General features: G+C 40.7%; 1 protein-coding gene across 5 annotated transcripts in view; it reads left to right on the forward strand.

The window, feature by feature from the left end:
* Positions 1 to 13,542, forward strand: part of slc24a4b (solute carrier family 24 member 4b) — a 30,009-nt gene extending 16,467 nt beyond the window's left edge. For 2 of the 5 annotated variants that reach the window (XM_067482418.1, XM_067482421.1), the window contains exons 4-17: positions 311 to 385; positions 468 to 552; positions 646 to 749; positions 1,086 to 1,160; positions 1,264 to 1,289; positions 2,225 to 2,278; positions 5,258 to 5,409; positions 8,182 to 8,351; positions 8,595 to 8,736; positions 9,633 to 9,799; positions 10,033 to 10,147; positions 10,837 to 10,949; positions 11,080 to 11,145; positions 11,628 to 13,542. In XM_067482418.1, coding sequence (XP_067338519.1) covers positions 311 to 385; positions 468 to 552; positions 646 to 749; positions 1,086 to 1,160; positions 1,264 to 1,289; positions 2,225 to 2,278; positions 5,258 to 5,409; positions 8,182 to 8,351; positions 8,595 to 8,736; positions 9,633 to 9,799; positions 10,033 to 10,147; positions 10,837 to 10,949; positions 11,080 to 11,145; positions 11,628 to 11,777 — 1,494 coding nt within the window. In that variant the 3' untranslated portion in view covers positions 11,778 to 13,542. The remainder of the gene's footprint in view (positions 1 to 310; positions 386 to 467; positions 553 to 645; positions 750 to 1,085; positions 1,161 to 1,263; positions 1,290 to 2,224; positions 2,279 to 5,257; positions 5,410 to 8,181; positions 8,352 to 8,594; positions 8,737 to 9,632; positions 9,800 to 10,032; positions 10,148 to 10,836; positions 10,950 to 11,079; positions 11,146 to 11,627) is intronic. The other 3 variants (XM_067482419.1, XM_067482420.1, XM_067482423.1) reach the window with 3 other exon arrangements.
* The last annotated feature ends 1,369 nt before the right edge of the window (positions 13,543 to 14,911 follow it).

Below are 14,911 nucleotides of genomic sequence, written 5' to 3' on the forward strand. Positions count from 1 at the left end.
CCACACCACCACCTCCCTCTCCTACACAGCAGAGTGTATGCAGAACTCGTAGATTTGTCTCATTGTAAGGGAAAAGTGCTTGTCTCTAAACTGACATTTGAATTTAAGGCGCTTCAATTTTAATTGGGTGCTGGGCTGCGAGATTCCCCTTCGTCCTTCCTTTAGTAGGAGAATATCTTGCACTGCCAAGGCTCTATTAACTCAGCTAAATTCTGCTGATGGATGCATCTAGAAGTGTATGTTCTCAATTGTACCTTGGACTTGTCACACTCGCACTTTCTAAACTCAGCTCTGTTGGTTCTGTCCTTAGGCTCTGTACATGTTTCTGGCCCTTGCTGTAACATGTGATGAGTATTTTGTAACCTCGCTGGAAAAGATCTGTGAGGTACTTGGACCTTCTAGTTTTACATCCTTCAGTGTTATTGATTTGTTTGTATGAAGCATCACTCTTTGCTTTATTTCTTCAGAAACTAGATTTGAGTGAAGATGTTGCTGGAGCCACTTTCATGGCAGCTGGTAGTTCTGCCCCAGAACTTTTTGCATCTATTATTGGTACATATACACTTACATTATGTGGATGCATTTAAACGTTCCCAGATGGTCAGTGACACCGCTGATTCTGATTTGCTGACTCCCTGTGTGCAGGTGTCTTCATCACCCACGGTGATGTGGGGGTGGGAACCATCGTTGGCTCAGCTGTCTTCAACATCCTTTGCATCATTGGTGTGTGCGGCATCTTCGCTGGACAGGTGCGTGTGTGAGGGAGTCACTTACTGCTGCCGCTGCATGATTTTGTTTATTTATAGACTGCAGAGCAACACATGTGTGGCAGAAGTTTTTTTTTTTTGTTTGTTTTTTTTTTTTTCGCTGAGGGGAAACAAAGCCATCTGCTTCAGTTAGTTTTCTCAGAACTGGTTTTATTGGATATTGAGAACTAAATGCTGAAGGCATAAACAGTTCCTAAATAATATGAATTCTCTCCAAGTACTTAGTCAGGACACTGTATAGATTAAGTTCTTCTGTTGATAAGTAATAAACACAAAACTACAGAAAACTCTAAAATATGATTTACCTGTGAATTTTAGGTGGTGATGTTGACCTGGTGGGCTGTTTTCAGGGATTCCTCTTTCTACATCCTGTCTGTCGTGGCTTTGATTGCAGTATGTTCAACGTATTACAAGTTTACCACATACCTTTGCAAATGAACACCAGCTGTTATTGTCTTCTTTGTAACTTAAAATAAATGCTTTGCCTTGTTTTCAGTTCATCTACGATGACAAGATCGTTTGGTAAGTCACTCATCCAGTTTTTTATTTTTCTTTCCATGTTGAGAAGCCGAATTTTTAATCAAGGGTTTGTTTCCCTGCGGTTTCACAGCTTTAAACTCTCAAAGACACGTCCAATTATTTCAGGCCAATTCTGAAAAAGTTTCTGAAAGTTAAGGATTTAACTCTCTAATTTGCTTTGTGTAGCTGTTACTGAGAGCAAATCGTGGTCGTAGTAGGTTTAGGTGATCAGAGCCCTTCAGTCTTTGCATTTTGCATCAAAAAGTGAATTTTTAATAATCGTTTACAGTGACAATTGTGAAGCGGGAATTGGGCATAAAACTATTTCTTAGGAGCACAATGGACACAATAATAGTGGAAAGGAAATTGGGAACCACAAGGATGCATCCAGCAAAACTGGTTAACCAGGCAAGGAGGGAGGTGTCCAAAAACCAGGAAGTCTCTCTGATCGATTAACTAACTGGAAGGACCTCTGTCCCAGCAGCTCTCCATCAGTCAGGACCTTATGGTGGTGTAGCTGGACAGAAACTACTTGAATAAAAGTCCTCCTTGTATTGTGTACAGGCACTGCCAGTCACCGGGTTAGAGACAATGAGGGAAACAAACATTTATTTAAAGATCTGCTTTGGGGCAGCAGTGGCACAGTTGGTAGAGTGGGCCCCTATCTGTGACAGGGACCGGATCCAAACTGCCCCTGGACACTGGATTGGCTCATTTCTGAGATGGCAATACACTTCATATGTATATAGCTTATTGAGACTCACATTTGTAAATGTTTCCAGTGGCTTGAAGAAACGAACAATTTCTTATTTTAATGAAGTAACAAGTTTTGCTATAAGTTTGACCAGTTTCAGATACGACTGTTATGTAAAAGATAGTTGGATATTAATGTATGTGGCAATCTGAGTTTATTTTAACCTTCATCTTCCTTCTCTCAGGTGGGAAAGTTTGGTTCTGGTGATCATGTACGTCGTATACATCCTCATCATGAAGTGAGTTCTGGTAAACGGTATCTTGTTTGGTTGAATAACACTTAAAAACGAGGCGCCACACTGTTAAACACTAATACATGTGAGGTGCAGAGGATAAAACCGTGGTCTGGTTTCACACAGGGAAGAGTGGGTTTCCAGCTGGAGGGGAATGTCTCTTTTATGTCCCCTGCCCAGATGTTAGCTGCAGATTTAGCTCAGGAGAATTTTGTTGCTATTAAATTAAGCTACATCTTTTTTTTTTTTTTTTTTTCTGATGCCTCTGACTTTTTTTAGTCAACTCAACAGAAAATTGACCCCGTCATGTGAGTGTCCATGTGAATCTTTCATCTTTAAATATTATAGATTTTCTTTTAAACTTCAGAAGTGTCTTTATTGGTAATTGCTTGAAATATTTGTAGCTTAGTAAGGATTCAGCTTGTGTGAGAATATACAGACTCCTTTGTTACACCATGTTTATGTCTTCGTAGCCCAAACTGCTTAAAACCAACCGCAGCGTCCTGTGTCGCTGTCTCTGTCCAGCTGGTAATCTGTGTTAGACTCAGCAGTAGCAGCCTGCTCTCTCCCTGCCATAAGAGTTTAATCTTTTTCCCTCTGCAGCGGCTAAGAGCACAGGCTTAGTGGGATCACTCCTCTCCCTTCTCATTTGGAGGAAAGAAGTGCTTAATGTAGGATGTGCTGTCATATGTCTCCCCTCTCTCAAAATATCCGCTGACCATTCTGGGCAGCTCTAGTCAAAATGGGGGTAGAGTGAGTTTTATTTAGCACAATTAGTGCTGCGGGGTGACCTTGCAGGGCACCGCTTCTCTTCGAATAGCACACGTGCTGCCACTTGAAAAACAAATAACAGCCCGGTACAGAGAGAAATGTGACCACATAAAAGGTACGAAGATTTCAAATGAAATTAGTAGTGATCCGTTTGCACGGGTCTAACACAAAATGTGCACCGAGGGCAACTGGATCAACTATATTTGGAAACATCATCTTTTTAAGTGCATATTTATTGTCTTTGTCAGGAGGTTGAGGTCAAAGCAAACTAAAAACGTCCAAGTAGCATTTGGTAGCTGAATAAAGTCATTGCTGTTACAAAAGATTATAAAGTGATATGATGCAGCAGAACACGCTGAACAATTTTACACGCACTGTGCTATGGATGAAGAGTTGGATTCAGCTCAACTCAAAGTGCTGCTGCACCCTGTGTTTAGCTACCAGTGCTTTTTGGTAATCTCAGTACCATATTCTTTTTCTAACATAATGTGAGGTTGACAGTGAAATGTGAAACTTCCCCAATTGCAAATTGTAAACCGTACAAAGGCAACACATCAAATGTTGGAACTAACATATTATCCAAATTGTTTCAAAGTAATGGGACAGCAGTAACATGCATCTAGAAAGGCTGTGTAAGAACTTTTGGTGGGACTGGGGTCTCATGAGATCAATTGGCAAAAAGTCAGTATCATGCTTCGGCATAAAAAGACAAGCTGAGTCTCTCAGAGGTAAGTACGGGGAGAGAGTTGCCTCAATGTAAAACATCATCAACGATGCTGAATTATATTGCATTCAGAAAACCCAGTGAAATCACTTTCTCTGATCCTGAACTCAATTGAAAATGGACTGAGGTGGAAAAGAAAACTGTCCTGTGGTCTGACGAGTCAAAAGTTGTAAATTATGGACCCCACAACCTTCAGGCTGTTTTGTCAACACACAGATTAATTTCAATTTCCTGGAGAAACAGACGTAGGTTTCATATCTGTGGAGGCACCATTAATGCTGACACATGTGTATGAGTTTTTGGAGCCACATACGCTGCCACGCACACATCTTTTTCAGACAAATCCGTGCTTATTTCAGCAAGATGATGCCAAACCACATTTTCACACATTACAAAAGCATGACTCCATAGTAAGAGTCCAGGTGCTAGTTTTTAAAAAAGGTAAATCCATTTTTGTCTTCAGTTCCCAAACACTTGGTGTGGTGTTTAATGAAGTGGTGATGCCACACAATGATAAATGTTTTAAGACTGCATCACATTTAAAATGATGATTGAAATAAAACAAATGTCTCAATTTAAATATTAAGTTGTATTTGTATTAAATTAGGTTTAAAAGTTCTAGCTTATTTTTTGTTTTAATTGATTCTTAATTTAGATTTTACCTGTTATCTAACAGACTTAGCTGCCAGTGTTTCTCAGCCAATGAATGGTGAAACCCAGGAATCTAAAACTGTGGGCCTGATCTAGTTTCCGTGTGTCCTGTCTTAGTCGTTCATTTGCCGAGCCAGGATGAGAAGGTGCAGCTGTGTCACGCGGGAAGAAGATGTTGGGAAAAGTGTCGTGTATGTCAACCAATAAAGAGCATGTCGCTGTGATGAAAAGTGCACTTTGGCCTACATAGACTATACATCGGTTGAGGGAAAAACAGTGTTTTCCAGTTTAAAAGTAAAACGATGGGTTAAAATGGGAGCACAGAATAATCTTCTCCGTTTTAATGTTGGGTGGATGTTGCCAGTGTTGCATCTGCAATGTCTGTTCAAAGGCATGAGAGCTGTTCAGTATTTTGATCCATTTTATATAATGGCGCTCAGTTGGTCTTATTACAGGCCTGTGTGGCTGATGAAAGCCTTGTGATTGGCTTCTGGGAACATTTCTGACTTTCTTTTCCTTTTTCATCCTAAAAACATCACTTTTTAGTCCTTTTTTTTTTTTTTTTTTTTTTTTTTAGTATAGTGCAGATGCTGCATTTCAGTAAGTAGACCACTGTAAATTCCTTCTACAGCAGCGTAAACACATTAGTTTAACACACTGTATTTCAAACAGTTTGGAGCCTTTTATGTGAAGCTCATAAACCATATTTGAAAATGCTAATTATGATTGTGAGTGACTTGTGGTGGTGGTGTTGTTGTTTTTCTCCTTTTTTTTTGGACTCTGGGCTGAAGTATTTCAGCATCTCTAATTTAGGGATTATGTCCCATCTGTTTTATTAGATTCAACTTCAGCATTCAGAAATTCTTCATGGGGAAGTCAAACAAGAACGTGGCCAATGGTAACGCTGCAGCCAGCAGTGAGATGGAGGATGGTAATGCTAATTATGAATATGTTTGGGATGACGACCCATCATCACCTTTACTCTCCGCAGGTAAGGTTAATCAGACAGGCTGGTACTCTCCATCAGGAAGTCAGATATTGTAGGCTGAAATAAGATAAAGGTTTCTGGGCTATGGAAAGAAAATAATGACCATTAAATGGAAGACTGTGGGTGATTCCTTTCTGTGGCTTTAAACTTTGCACCTTCCTGCTTAACTAACATGAATTTCTTCAACTAACACTTTAGCTCTATAGATCCACCATATATACTGCATTTTGGTATTTGGCTTCACATTCCCTATTTAGTATAAAGATAAAAAAAATTCCCAAAATGTCATACTTCTCCTTTTTAAATATGATTCTGCAGAAGCCCCTCTTTAAAAGTACACGTGGGCTTCCATTAATTTCCCCTGCTCACTAAGTCCTTTTTTGGGTGATAAGCAACTGACGTTAATCTTAACATACAGGAGCACAAAGTGTTTAATTATTCTCTTCCTGTTTAAAAAAAAAAAAAAAAGGATTCTGTAATCTTCCTTCAGTTATTGTAGCTCAGTGTCAGGGGACTTTGTTGTCCAGGGTCCTAAACTTATTAAACACTTTCAGAAAAATCAACCTTTCTGATCAACGTAATCATCGTTGGGTGAGATTAGCCACAGTTCTCCACTTCTTCCTTTCTTCTTCTTTTTTCCATCAGCTTTTAATGAGTGACATTTAACCCGTCTGAGAGGTTTTAACCCTTCCCACTTTGGCTGCATTAGCGTTAACATGCCTGTCTGTTTAGCCTTACTAAACTTATTCTTGCTTATTGTCAACAGTATTGTGCTGCTGTGTGCCAGTTCTTTCTGCTTACATACTACTTTTCCTCTGCCGGTCTCTGGGGCGTAGACCACTCACTCCTGAAGTGGTAATGAATTTCACAAGAGCAAATGTTTATGCCGGTTCTGTTTACACTGGTAATTTATGTGCTTTCTTGCATGCATAATTAGACAAATTAAGGCTGGGTAAAAATAATAAGACTACTGTAGAACTTTTTTAAATCCCCATACTCTGCATGGTAAAGCTAATTGTGAGCTAAAGTATATGAGGAGTTATAAAATTCCAGTTAAACAATATAAGATGATGTCTGCATTTCACTGGCCATGTGCCCTGATGTGCCAGCTACTTGCACTGCAGTCTGAGATTGTCAGCTCAAAGCTGCCAGAGGTTGCATCCTCTAAGTCTCTCAGATTTTGAAATCAACCATGGTTGGCCCATAAATATTCACAACTGTTCTCAAACTTCAAAGCTGCACCAGGCAATTTGGGAAAGCTATTTGAAGTGCAGCACCCACCAATCAAGTGAACTCTGCACGACACCCTGATGGTGGCCTACACAGCCGGTCACCAAAGGGACGAGGCGGGTAAAGGCTTTAACTCTAGAGACTTAAGTCAAGTGAGGCTTGTGTGCAGATCTATGAGTGTTACATTCATAGCTGCATACAGTGCTCATAAAAAGTTAGGGATATTCGAGTTTCAGGCGAAGTTTCTTATTGCACCTAAAATGCACTAGAACCTTTACAGGTGAACTTAATTTGACCTTCTCTAAACTTGTGAATGCACATGTCAGACTGTTCAATGTTTCAGTACTTATTGAAGAACATGCTGTTCAACAAGGCAAGTTAACTGCAAAAATCACAACGCGATTCATGGATGATGTCTGATCAATGAATCAAGCAGTAAATGTTCTGGTTCAGTGACACTTCGTATTTAAACAGTCCTCTTCATCACACTGGTGCAAGGCGACGCCTCACAATTAATAATTGAGACTCTGACTTTTTTGGTTGTGGTACACGCACCACTATTAGCTTTTCTTCCAATAAATTGTTTAAGATGAAGAAATTACCATTGCATGCTTCTACTTAAATGTCCCATTTTCATGATATAATATCTCCGTTGCATGAACTTATTACATTTTCCATAAATTTCACACGAAAGTTTGAACTTTTTGTGAGCAGTGTATATCCCTGATACATCTTTGCAACCACTCATGCATTTACACAAGCTTATTCCTAATTCCCTCGAAGTTGGTAATACATAGTTTGATGCAAGTTTTGTACAGGCCAGTGTCAACACATTACATACTGTTTGCCTGATCTCAGCAAATTTGACTGACTGTAAGAACTAGATTAAAATGCTGCAAACCTACATATGATGATCCCTTACAGTTCGTTTCATGGAAAGACAACACTTCTTTGTCTTCTTTCAAACAATACTACCAAGAATCACTTTCTTAGTCTCTGTTGGGACAATAATCAACATGAAGGCACCAACATCAATGTCCACAAAGGTGACGATGAGGGATTAGAAAGAGCTTCGTCGTTCTTTCTTTCCGTTTTTTGAGGGCTTTGGAAAACATCCTACTGAATCTTTTGTCTACTCTTCATGATATTTGGGGTTACGTGTGTTTTTACAAATAAAATCTGCCTGGTGTAGCTTTCACTCATAGTTTAAAAAAGAAAATTCTGCTTCAGCATCCTTTATTATTCCTCAGTAAATTGGCCCAGGATGCTGAAGTGCCACAGGTTGAAAATAACACTACTGTCTATAATAAATTACATCCGTTACTCCTTTTAAAACAATATCTAGTTGATCGTCTTAGGTTTAAATTCACGTGTTAAGATAATCAAATGAGCTGCAATTGAATAATAATTTTTAGTATCACTTTTACAAAACAGTGTAACATACTTCATTGGACGTATTGAGTCAATGCACTTGAATGAAGCACTGATTTGATAATTTGATGCACAAAATCCAAAGTTTTTGCAATGTATCCCTCAACTCCTCAGTCAAGCCCACCAAAGCTTACAGCCGTGGCTCCGTGGTGATGGTGGACGAGATCATCAACGCCAGCCCGTCAAAGTTCAGGTTTCCAGAAGCTGGTCTCCGTGTCATGGTCACGAGCCATTTTGGACCCAAGACGCGTCTACGCATGGCGAGTCGCCTCATCATTACAGAGGTACAGCTGGACGTTGTTGCTCCGATGTGTAGACTCATATCCTACTGCTGTTTGCCTGCATTTAGTTTGAAAGATGTTTACAAGCACATGAACAGCCCTTTCACCTCCCTAACACAATGTGTATTAAGTTGTTTATTTTGCAGCCATCACTCCAAAATGCATTTTAGAGTAAAAAACTTCAGCAATCGAAGCTGCAGTGCGTCTGTGTGTGTGCTCTTTAACTTAGTTTCTTTTTTCTGAAAGCGCCAGAAGTTGGTTCAAGCTGCAAATGGTGTAGAGACGCAAGTGGCTGATGGCAAGGTCGAGATCGAGAATGGAAATGTGCCAGAGGACAAACCCACTGAGGCGGAGGAAAACGACACGATCTCCCCATTTCACATTCCCAGTATGTATTTCAAATACTTATTCAAATGTATATATTTTGACATACGTGGGTGGATACTCATGGATACACGTGGAGCAAAAAGATACAGGAATACTATGACTTTTTTTTAAAAGGTCACATCGTTGACGTTTCAAACATATTTATGTGCCCATTATATCTTCCTGTTTTGCTTGTTTTGAAAAGTTGAGGTGTTATTAGTGTTGAAAGGAGTCTTTAGTTGGACAGCTCCGCTCGATCTGCTTGAGTATTTCCCTCTGCTTGAGTAGATATTGACGTCCTCGCTCAAATTAGTCAGTGACTAAATATATTCTGACTAATGATCATCCTGTTTGACAGCTCTGCCCTTTTATCAGTCTGTGGCTGCTGATGTATAAAGAATATGGATCTGATTAATCAGATTTAGCATGAAACAGCCCGATTCATCTAAGTGGGTGGAAGTGGTGTTATATCAGGCTAGAAGGCATTTTTAATATGTGGTATTTGAGGGACTGTGTGCGGTTGTCTGCCGAAGTCTTTTGCCACAAAACGGTAAGAGGGTGCTGCTTTTGAAAAAAATGTTCAGTGCTTGTGGTATGTGACAGATGGAGGGACATGTTTATCCTTTTCACTAAAGCCAAATGGAGCAATTTGGACAATTGGACACACGCAGGGGTATCGTCCGTGTGTTACGAAGAGGAAATCCTTTCAGTAAAACTTTATTAATTTGCCAGTTCGAACAACACAGAAAATTAAATCTAGGTGTGTATATATAAGAATCCAAGGCAAAACACTAAATTACATTTTTAAGGTAGAAAAACCATATATAATATATAATCCTAATCTATTTTAATAATGTAAAGTTTTAGGGAAGAAATGTAATGAGAAAACACATTTATCACGTTATGTTTCTGCCGCAGGAAGTGCAGGCAGCAAAGTGAAGTGGCTGATCTCATGGCCTCTGCTCCTGCTGCTGTTCTTCACCATCCCAAACTGCGCCAAGCCTCGCTGGGAGAAATACTTCATGCTGTCCTTCATCCTGTCAACTATCTGGATTGCAGTCTTCTCCTACTTTATGGTCTGGATGGTGAGTATAATACTGTGTGAGAGCTCTTTTGTGTGGAATGCAAAAATAAGGGCGTTCTCAACAAGACCCCTTTGTTCACTTTTACTTGAGTCCAGCAGTGGTGACTGGATCGATTTAATGTTCATGATAATGATAAAATATACAAACTGTTAAGCATTGTGTTCTGTTTCTTAAATACACTCGTACTGTAAACAGATAATACTGTTTGTAAGTATTTACACGGATTCTCTCAGGTCACTGTAATTGGTTACACTCTGGGAATCCCTGACGTCATCATGGGCATCACATTCCTTGCAGCGGGCACCAGCGTCCCTGACTGCATAGCCAGTCTCATCGTGGCCCGACAAGGTACTGTATTCTTTCCCGCGGAAGCACTTCCGGTTGCTATTTTATCACGGACGATTGTCCATTTGAGAAGAGGCACAGATGTTGCATGTCACGCATTTTGTATCCCTATAGTCCACCGAGACCCCCCCCCCCCCCCCCTCATTTTTATTAAAGATTCTAAATGTATTAAACTTGTGGAACAGCCAAAAGGAAAGTTTGATTGAAATTTAAAAAGCGTTACCTAAAAATGTTTGCTGTGGGAGCCTTGGAGTAGATTTATGGGAAAATGTGCAATATGTATTCAGAATCAATTTAAAGCAGTGTGCAAAAAAGTCTGAATAGTTTCTGAAGTAACTGCACGGTAGAAGCAGTGTCTTTTATGTATGGCTTCTAATAGTTTGAAGTTAAAGTACTTTCCCTGGTTTTCCTCTCTTCAAGTGGATAGATGGAGGAACTCTGTCGAAATGTGTATTAGGATGTAAATAATTTACTGTCGGGAGTTCACGTGCCGTCGGAGCTGGCAGGCGCGTGTGCAGTTTAGCTGGGACTGCTAAAACGTGAATCAATCAATCAAGGCGCACGAAAAGGTCGGCTTTTCCACGGGAACATGATGTCGAAAAAAAAAAACGTGCAACAGTGTACAGGAACAACATGTAAATTTTCAGTTTGACTGCAGAGTCCAGCTTCATTTGCTCTCTGTGTTGTTGCAGGTCTTGGAGACATGGCCGTGTCCAACACAATAGGCAGTAACGTGTTTGATATTCTAGTGGGACTGGGGGTTCCCTGGGCAATACAGACCATGTTCGTCAGCTACGGGTCAGAGGTAAGCGGCTGGTTTGCTTTGTAACATCTCAGACTGTGGGGAATCCACTCGATTCTTGTATCTCATGGTGGATAATGATGATAATTAAATGTATCGGATAACTTGCAGCTCTTCGTCATGTCTGTTACAGGTGATGATTAACAGTCGGGGACTGGTGTACTCGGTGGTGCTTCTTCTGGGCTCTGTGGCCCTCACGGTAAGCAATAATTAATGGTGTCGACTTTACAGTACTGCCACAAGTCGAGCGCTTCCAGGAAGCCGACCTGCTTTCACGCCGTAGTGCAGCGTGTTTGTTTAAAGTAAAAATCCACAGTGTAAATAAATGACCTCTCTGTTTGGCTACTGTCACTGCTCACCGACTGCTGCTGCACTCTTGTGCTCACTGAACCAGGTAATGTAACTGCTTCATAAACATTTACTCTGGAAAAACCCCGTGAAGTGAGAGTTTCAGAAAATGTGTTTGAGTAGTATTTTTTAATTGTTTTCAAAGGTATTTTTTTTTTCTTGTTCTCACTTTGAAGTGTGTAAATGTAGTGCAGTACCTGAATGAATTATTAGACTGGAAATGAGGCCTTAGAAGTTTAGATTTACACAGCTACAGGGTTTTTCTAACTAAAACTACTCCACGTATTAAAAATGCTTTTTGTTTTTCTTACTTATGTGTTTATATGTGTGCAGATTTTGGGGATCCACCTGAATAAGTGGCGGCTGGATGTGAAGCTCGGCATCTATGTCCTGGTCCTTTATGCCATCTTCCTCTGCTTCTCCATCATGATTGAGTACAACGTCTTCACTTTTGTCAACCTGCCCATGTGCATGGAGGAGTAGAGCACAGCAGCATGCCTCGGATACCAAAACCTCAGCACTCATAGCAACCCAAATGAATTTTTTTTTTTTTCATTAATAATAATGGACCTATCTGCAGAATATTTATTTTTTCCTCCCTTGGGCTTTCTCTGATTTTCCTTTTGATTCCAAAAATGACTCTTAATTTCCTCAAGAGGCAGTGCACTGTAAGAGTGGACTCCATTCTTTGTCTCTAATTTGTCCTCTTGTCACACAGTGCCAGTCCTTAGTGCCCATTATTTCAGGCATCGCCTGTTACTGCAGTAAAGTCTTTAGTTCCTCTGTGCACCTGTTAGCTTTCTACCCATCTAGCATGCCTTTAGATGTTGGGGGCCTCCAGAATCATAAGTGCCCCTGTTGATTGATGGTGTGTATTTTCGCTGTTCACATTGTAGATTTCCACACACTTTCAACACCTTTCGTCAAACCAAACCTGTGTCTCCGATCACAAGCCCTGATTCCCCATTTAGAACAAAGTCTCCTAGAATAAATTCTTAAATTTACTCCAGCACTCACAAGGAAAAAAGTGCACTTTTTTCCCCGTTTTTTTTCCTTTTTGCCTCCTGACCTGAAGGAGGAGGCCCTTGTCCTTGGCAGCTTCCCACCTCCAGCCTGGACCTGCCTCCCCCTGGCATGGGTTTTGGCATCAGGGAGCAGATACTGCTAGTTCTTCACTTCACTCACCCTGTGTGCAACTCTTCTTCTCAGCCCATCTGCTTTATCTTCTTAAAAGAACAGACATTTTGTCAAGACATTTTTTTCAAGTCACAGTCCAGATCACTTGACTGTGAAGGTGTTCTGCATATGCAACACTGCACAATCGGAACTTTAAACAGTTTTTTTTCAGGACTCATATAAAATATGGAAAAGAGCTTCTTGCAAATGTAGGACATTGCCTGTTTTTCACTCAAGGAAATTGCACATGGAAAAGCTTTTTGTTGTTTTTGTGCTGTGAGATTTGACCTCTCGGAGGGGCGCGCTAAGTGGCAGCGACTCCACTTTTCATTCAGTGATGGGTCGTTTCATTTTCCCTCTGCACAACTTTAAAAAAAAAAGGCTTCAAATCTGTGGGATACATCTTTTTTCAACACCATGTGACTTGTTTTCATTCTGAAACAGCGGCTGCATGGAGTTGGTTGTTTTTAAAAAAAAAAAAAATGCAAAGAAACCAACAAATTCTCAACACTGTCTGCTACAACACTCTTTGGCCAGTAGGGGGCACTGCAGCCCTTCTACTTAGGGCAGTGGTGCCAACCACAGCTGTCTGTTATCAGGGAAACTAGGAAATGGACTACTCCAAGAGGAGGCAATGGTGATGGAGTCTTGATTTTTGAGTTACATGTAGATACTGCACTTTAACAGCCGCCCTCTCATTCTGAATCAACCAGTGCTTCCTCCTGTGTGTGTGCGTGTGTGTGTGTTTTCTCATTGTGTGTGTGTGTGTGTGTGTGTGAGTGAGAGTATGTGCTTAGTACGGGTCCATGCTACATTTCTCTCTGGGCTCTCAACCCTGAAAACAGGCTCGAACCTTGTTAACACCATGAGCACACGTGGCTCTGTCTGCAGTGCATGCTGGGACATTAAATGCACCTCCTCCACAGCACAGGAAAAAAAGGCTGAGGGCTTCCCAGTGTCTCCATGGAAACCGACGGACCCACTTTACAAAAATCGGCAGCTACGAGCTACACTGCAATCCAGACATTTTGACATCATTCAAAAATGCCTGACAGTCCACACATGAGGTGCAGAGACTTAAAAAAAAAAAAAAAAAAAAAAAAAAACTAGAGCGTGTGGGGAGTGTTTTAAGTGTTGAAAATATTCCTCTGCCACACTGTTGGCAGCAGGCACTTGTATATGCAATTTCAATGTAAAGCCCCTGCAAGATTGCCATATAAAGGTGGGGGATCTCGTGGAGATGGTGAAGTTTGTCTAGTAGTATTTGTGTGAGCTCACAGGTGTGTGTGTGTGTTCGACAGCTGGAGAATTAACCAAAATGGCAGATGTTTTTGGAACAGTGGCTTTGTGGGACGTCTAATTTCCCCCTCCTACACACACACTTCTTTTTCTGCTCTCTCTCTCTCTCTCTCCCCATCATCCCCTCTTGCACAAAGGGCATTAACTCTCCACCAAGCCTAACAGAAGGAGCAGAGGGACAGCAGGGAGTGCAGATGGGGATGGATGACCTTCCTTTGCCGCCTTTGGGACTCCATGAACCTTGGAGGGGCAAACTTGAACTACTCAAGCAGAGTTTGAGTAGCTGCGTTTACTGGATGGAGGTGACCACACAGGGCTGACAGACTCAGCCACGCACCCACTGAGATCCCTGTACACCTCCCTTTTTCCCTCTTCTACCTTTTCAGCGGGTCTTCTGTACATAAGGGACCTATTTTCTTATGCTTTCTGCAGGGAAGGCACATTTGTACTGCACTTGACTTGATTCAGAATGTGCTGTGTTTGGCTCTGTGTGGTCATATCCTGGTTGCCAGATTTGTTTGGTAAAACAGCAGGGGAAAAAACATGACTCCTCCTTTTGTCCTTCATCTCAACACACAACGGTACAGTACTGGACATACCCTTTGGTTGTCCAAATCACAACTTTCTTACTAAGTGACTTTTTTTGAATGAGGAGGGGGGGGGAAGGTACATTAGATGACATACTAATTGTAGCTCTGCATAAAATCAGGTTGTGTGGAAGTCCTGTGTACAAAATAAATGCACACACTTTATAACACAGACGTTAGTAATGGCAACTGAACACAAGAGGACTGGTGAGTATTTCATGATTGAATGCGACCTGATGCACTGTGAGCTCAATGTGATGTGGGAGTTGTTTGTCAAGAATAATAGATGATTAAAAAATATATTTAATGTAAAGTTAGTTACTATAAAACATTACTGAGGACATCTGTATAAATTATATGAATGTATTGTCTTGCTATACTGGACATATCCAACCAATGCGTTTTACTGTAAAGCAATAACATGAAGGAAAAAAAAGTAAAATGGCAAAATAATTCCTGTACATTTGTCTGATAAGTTCTTGGACTGTTTGTGAAATGCATAAATTAAATGAAGCCATTTGTACATGTATAAATTGGTTGTGCTGTTTTGTTTTT

The sequence above is a fragment of the Channa argus genome, chromosome 17 (assembly GCF_033026475.1).
Source record: "Channa argus isolate prfri chromosome 17, Channa argus male v1.0, whole genome shotgun sequence".
Taxonomy (NCBI): Eukaryota; Metazoa; Chordata; class Actinopteri; order Anabantiformes; family Channidae; genus Channa; species Channa argus.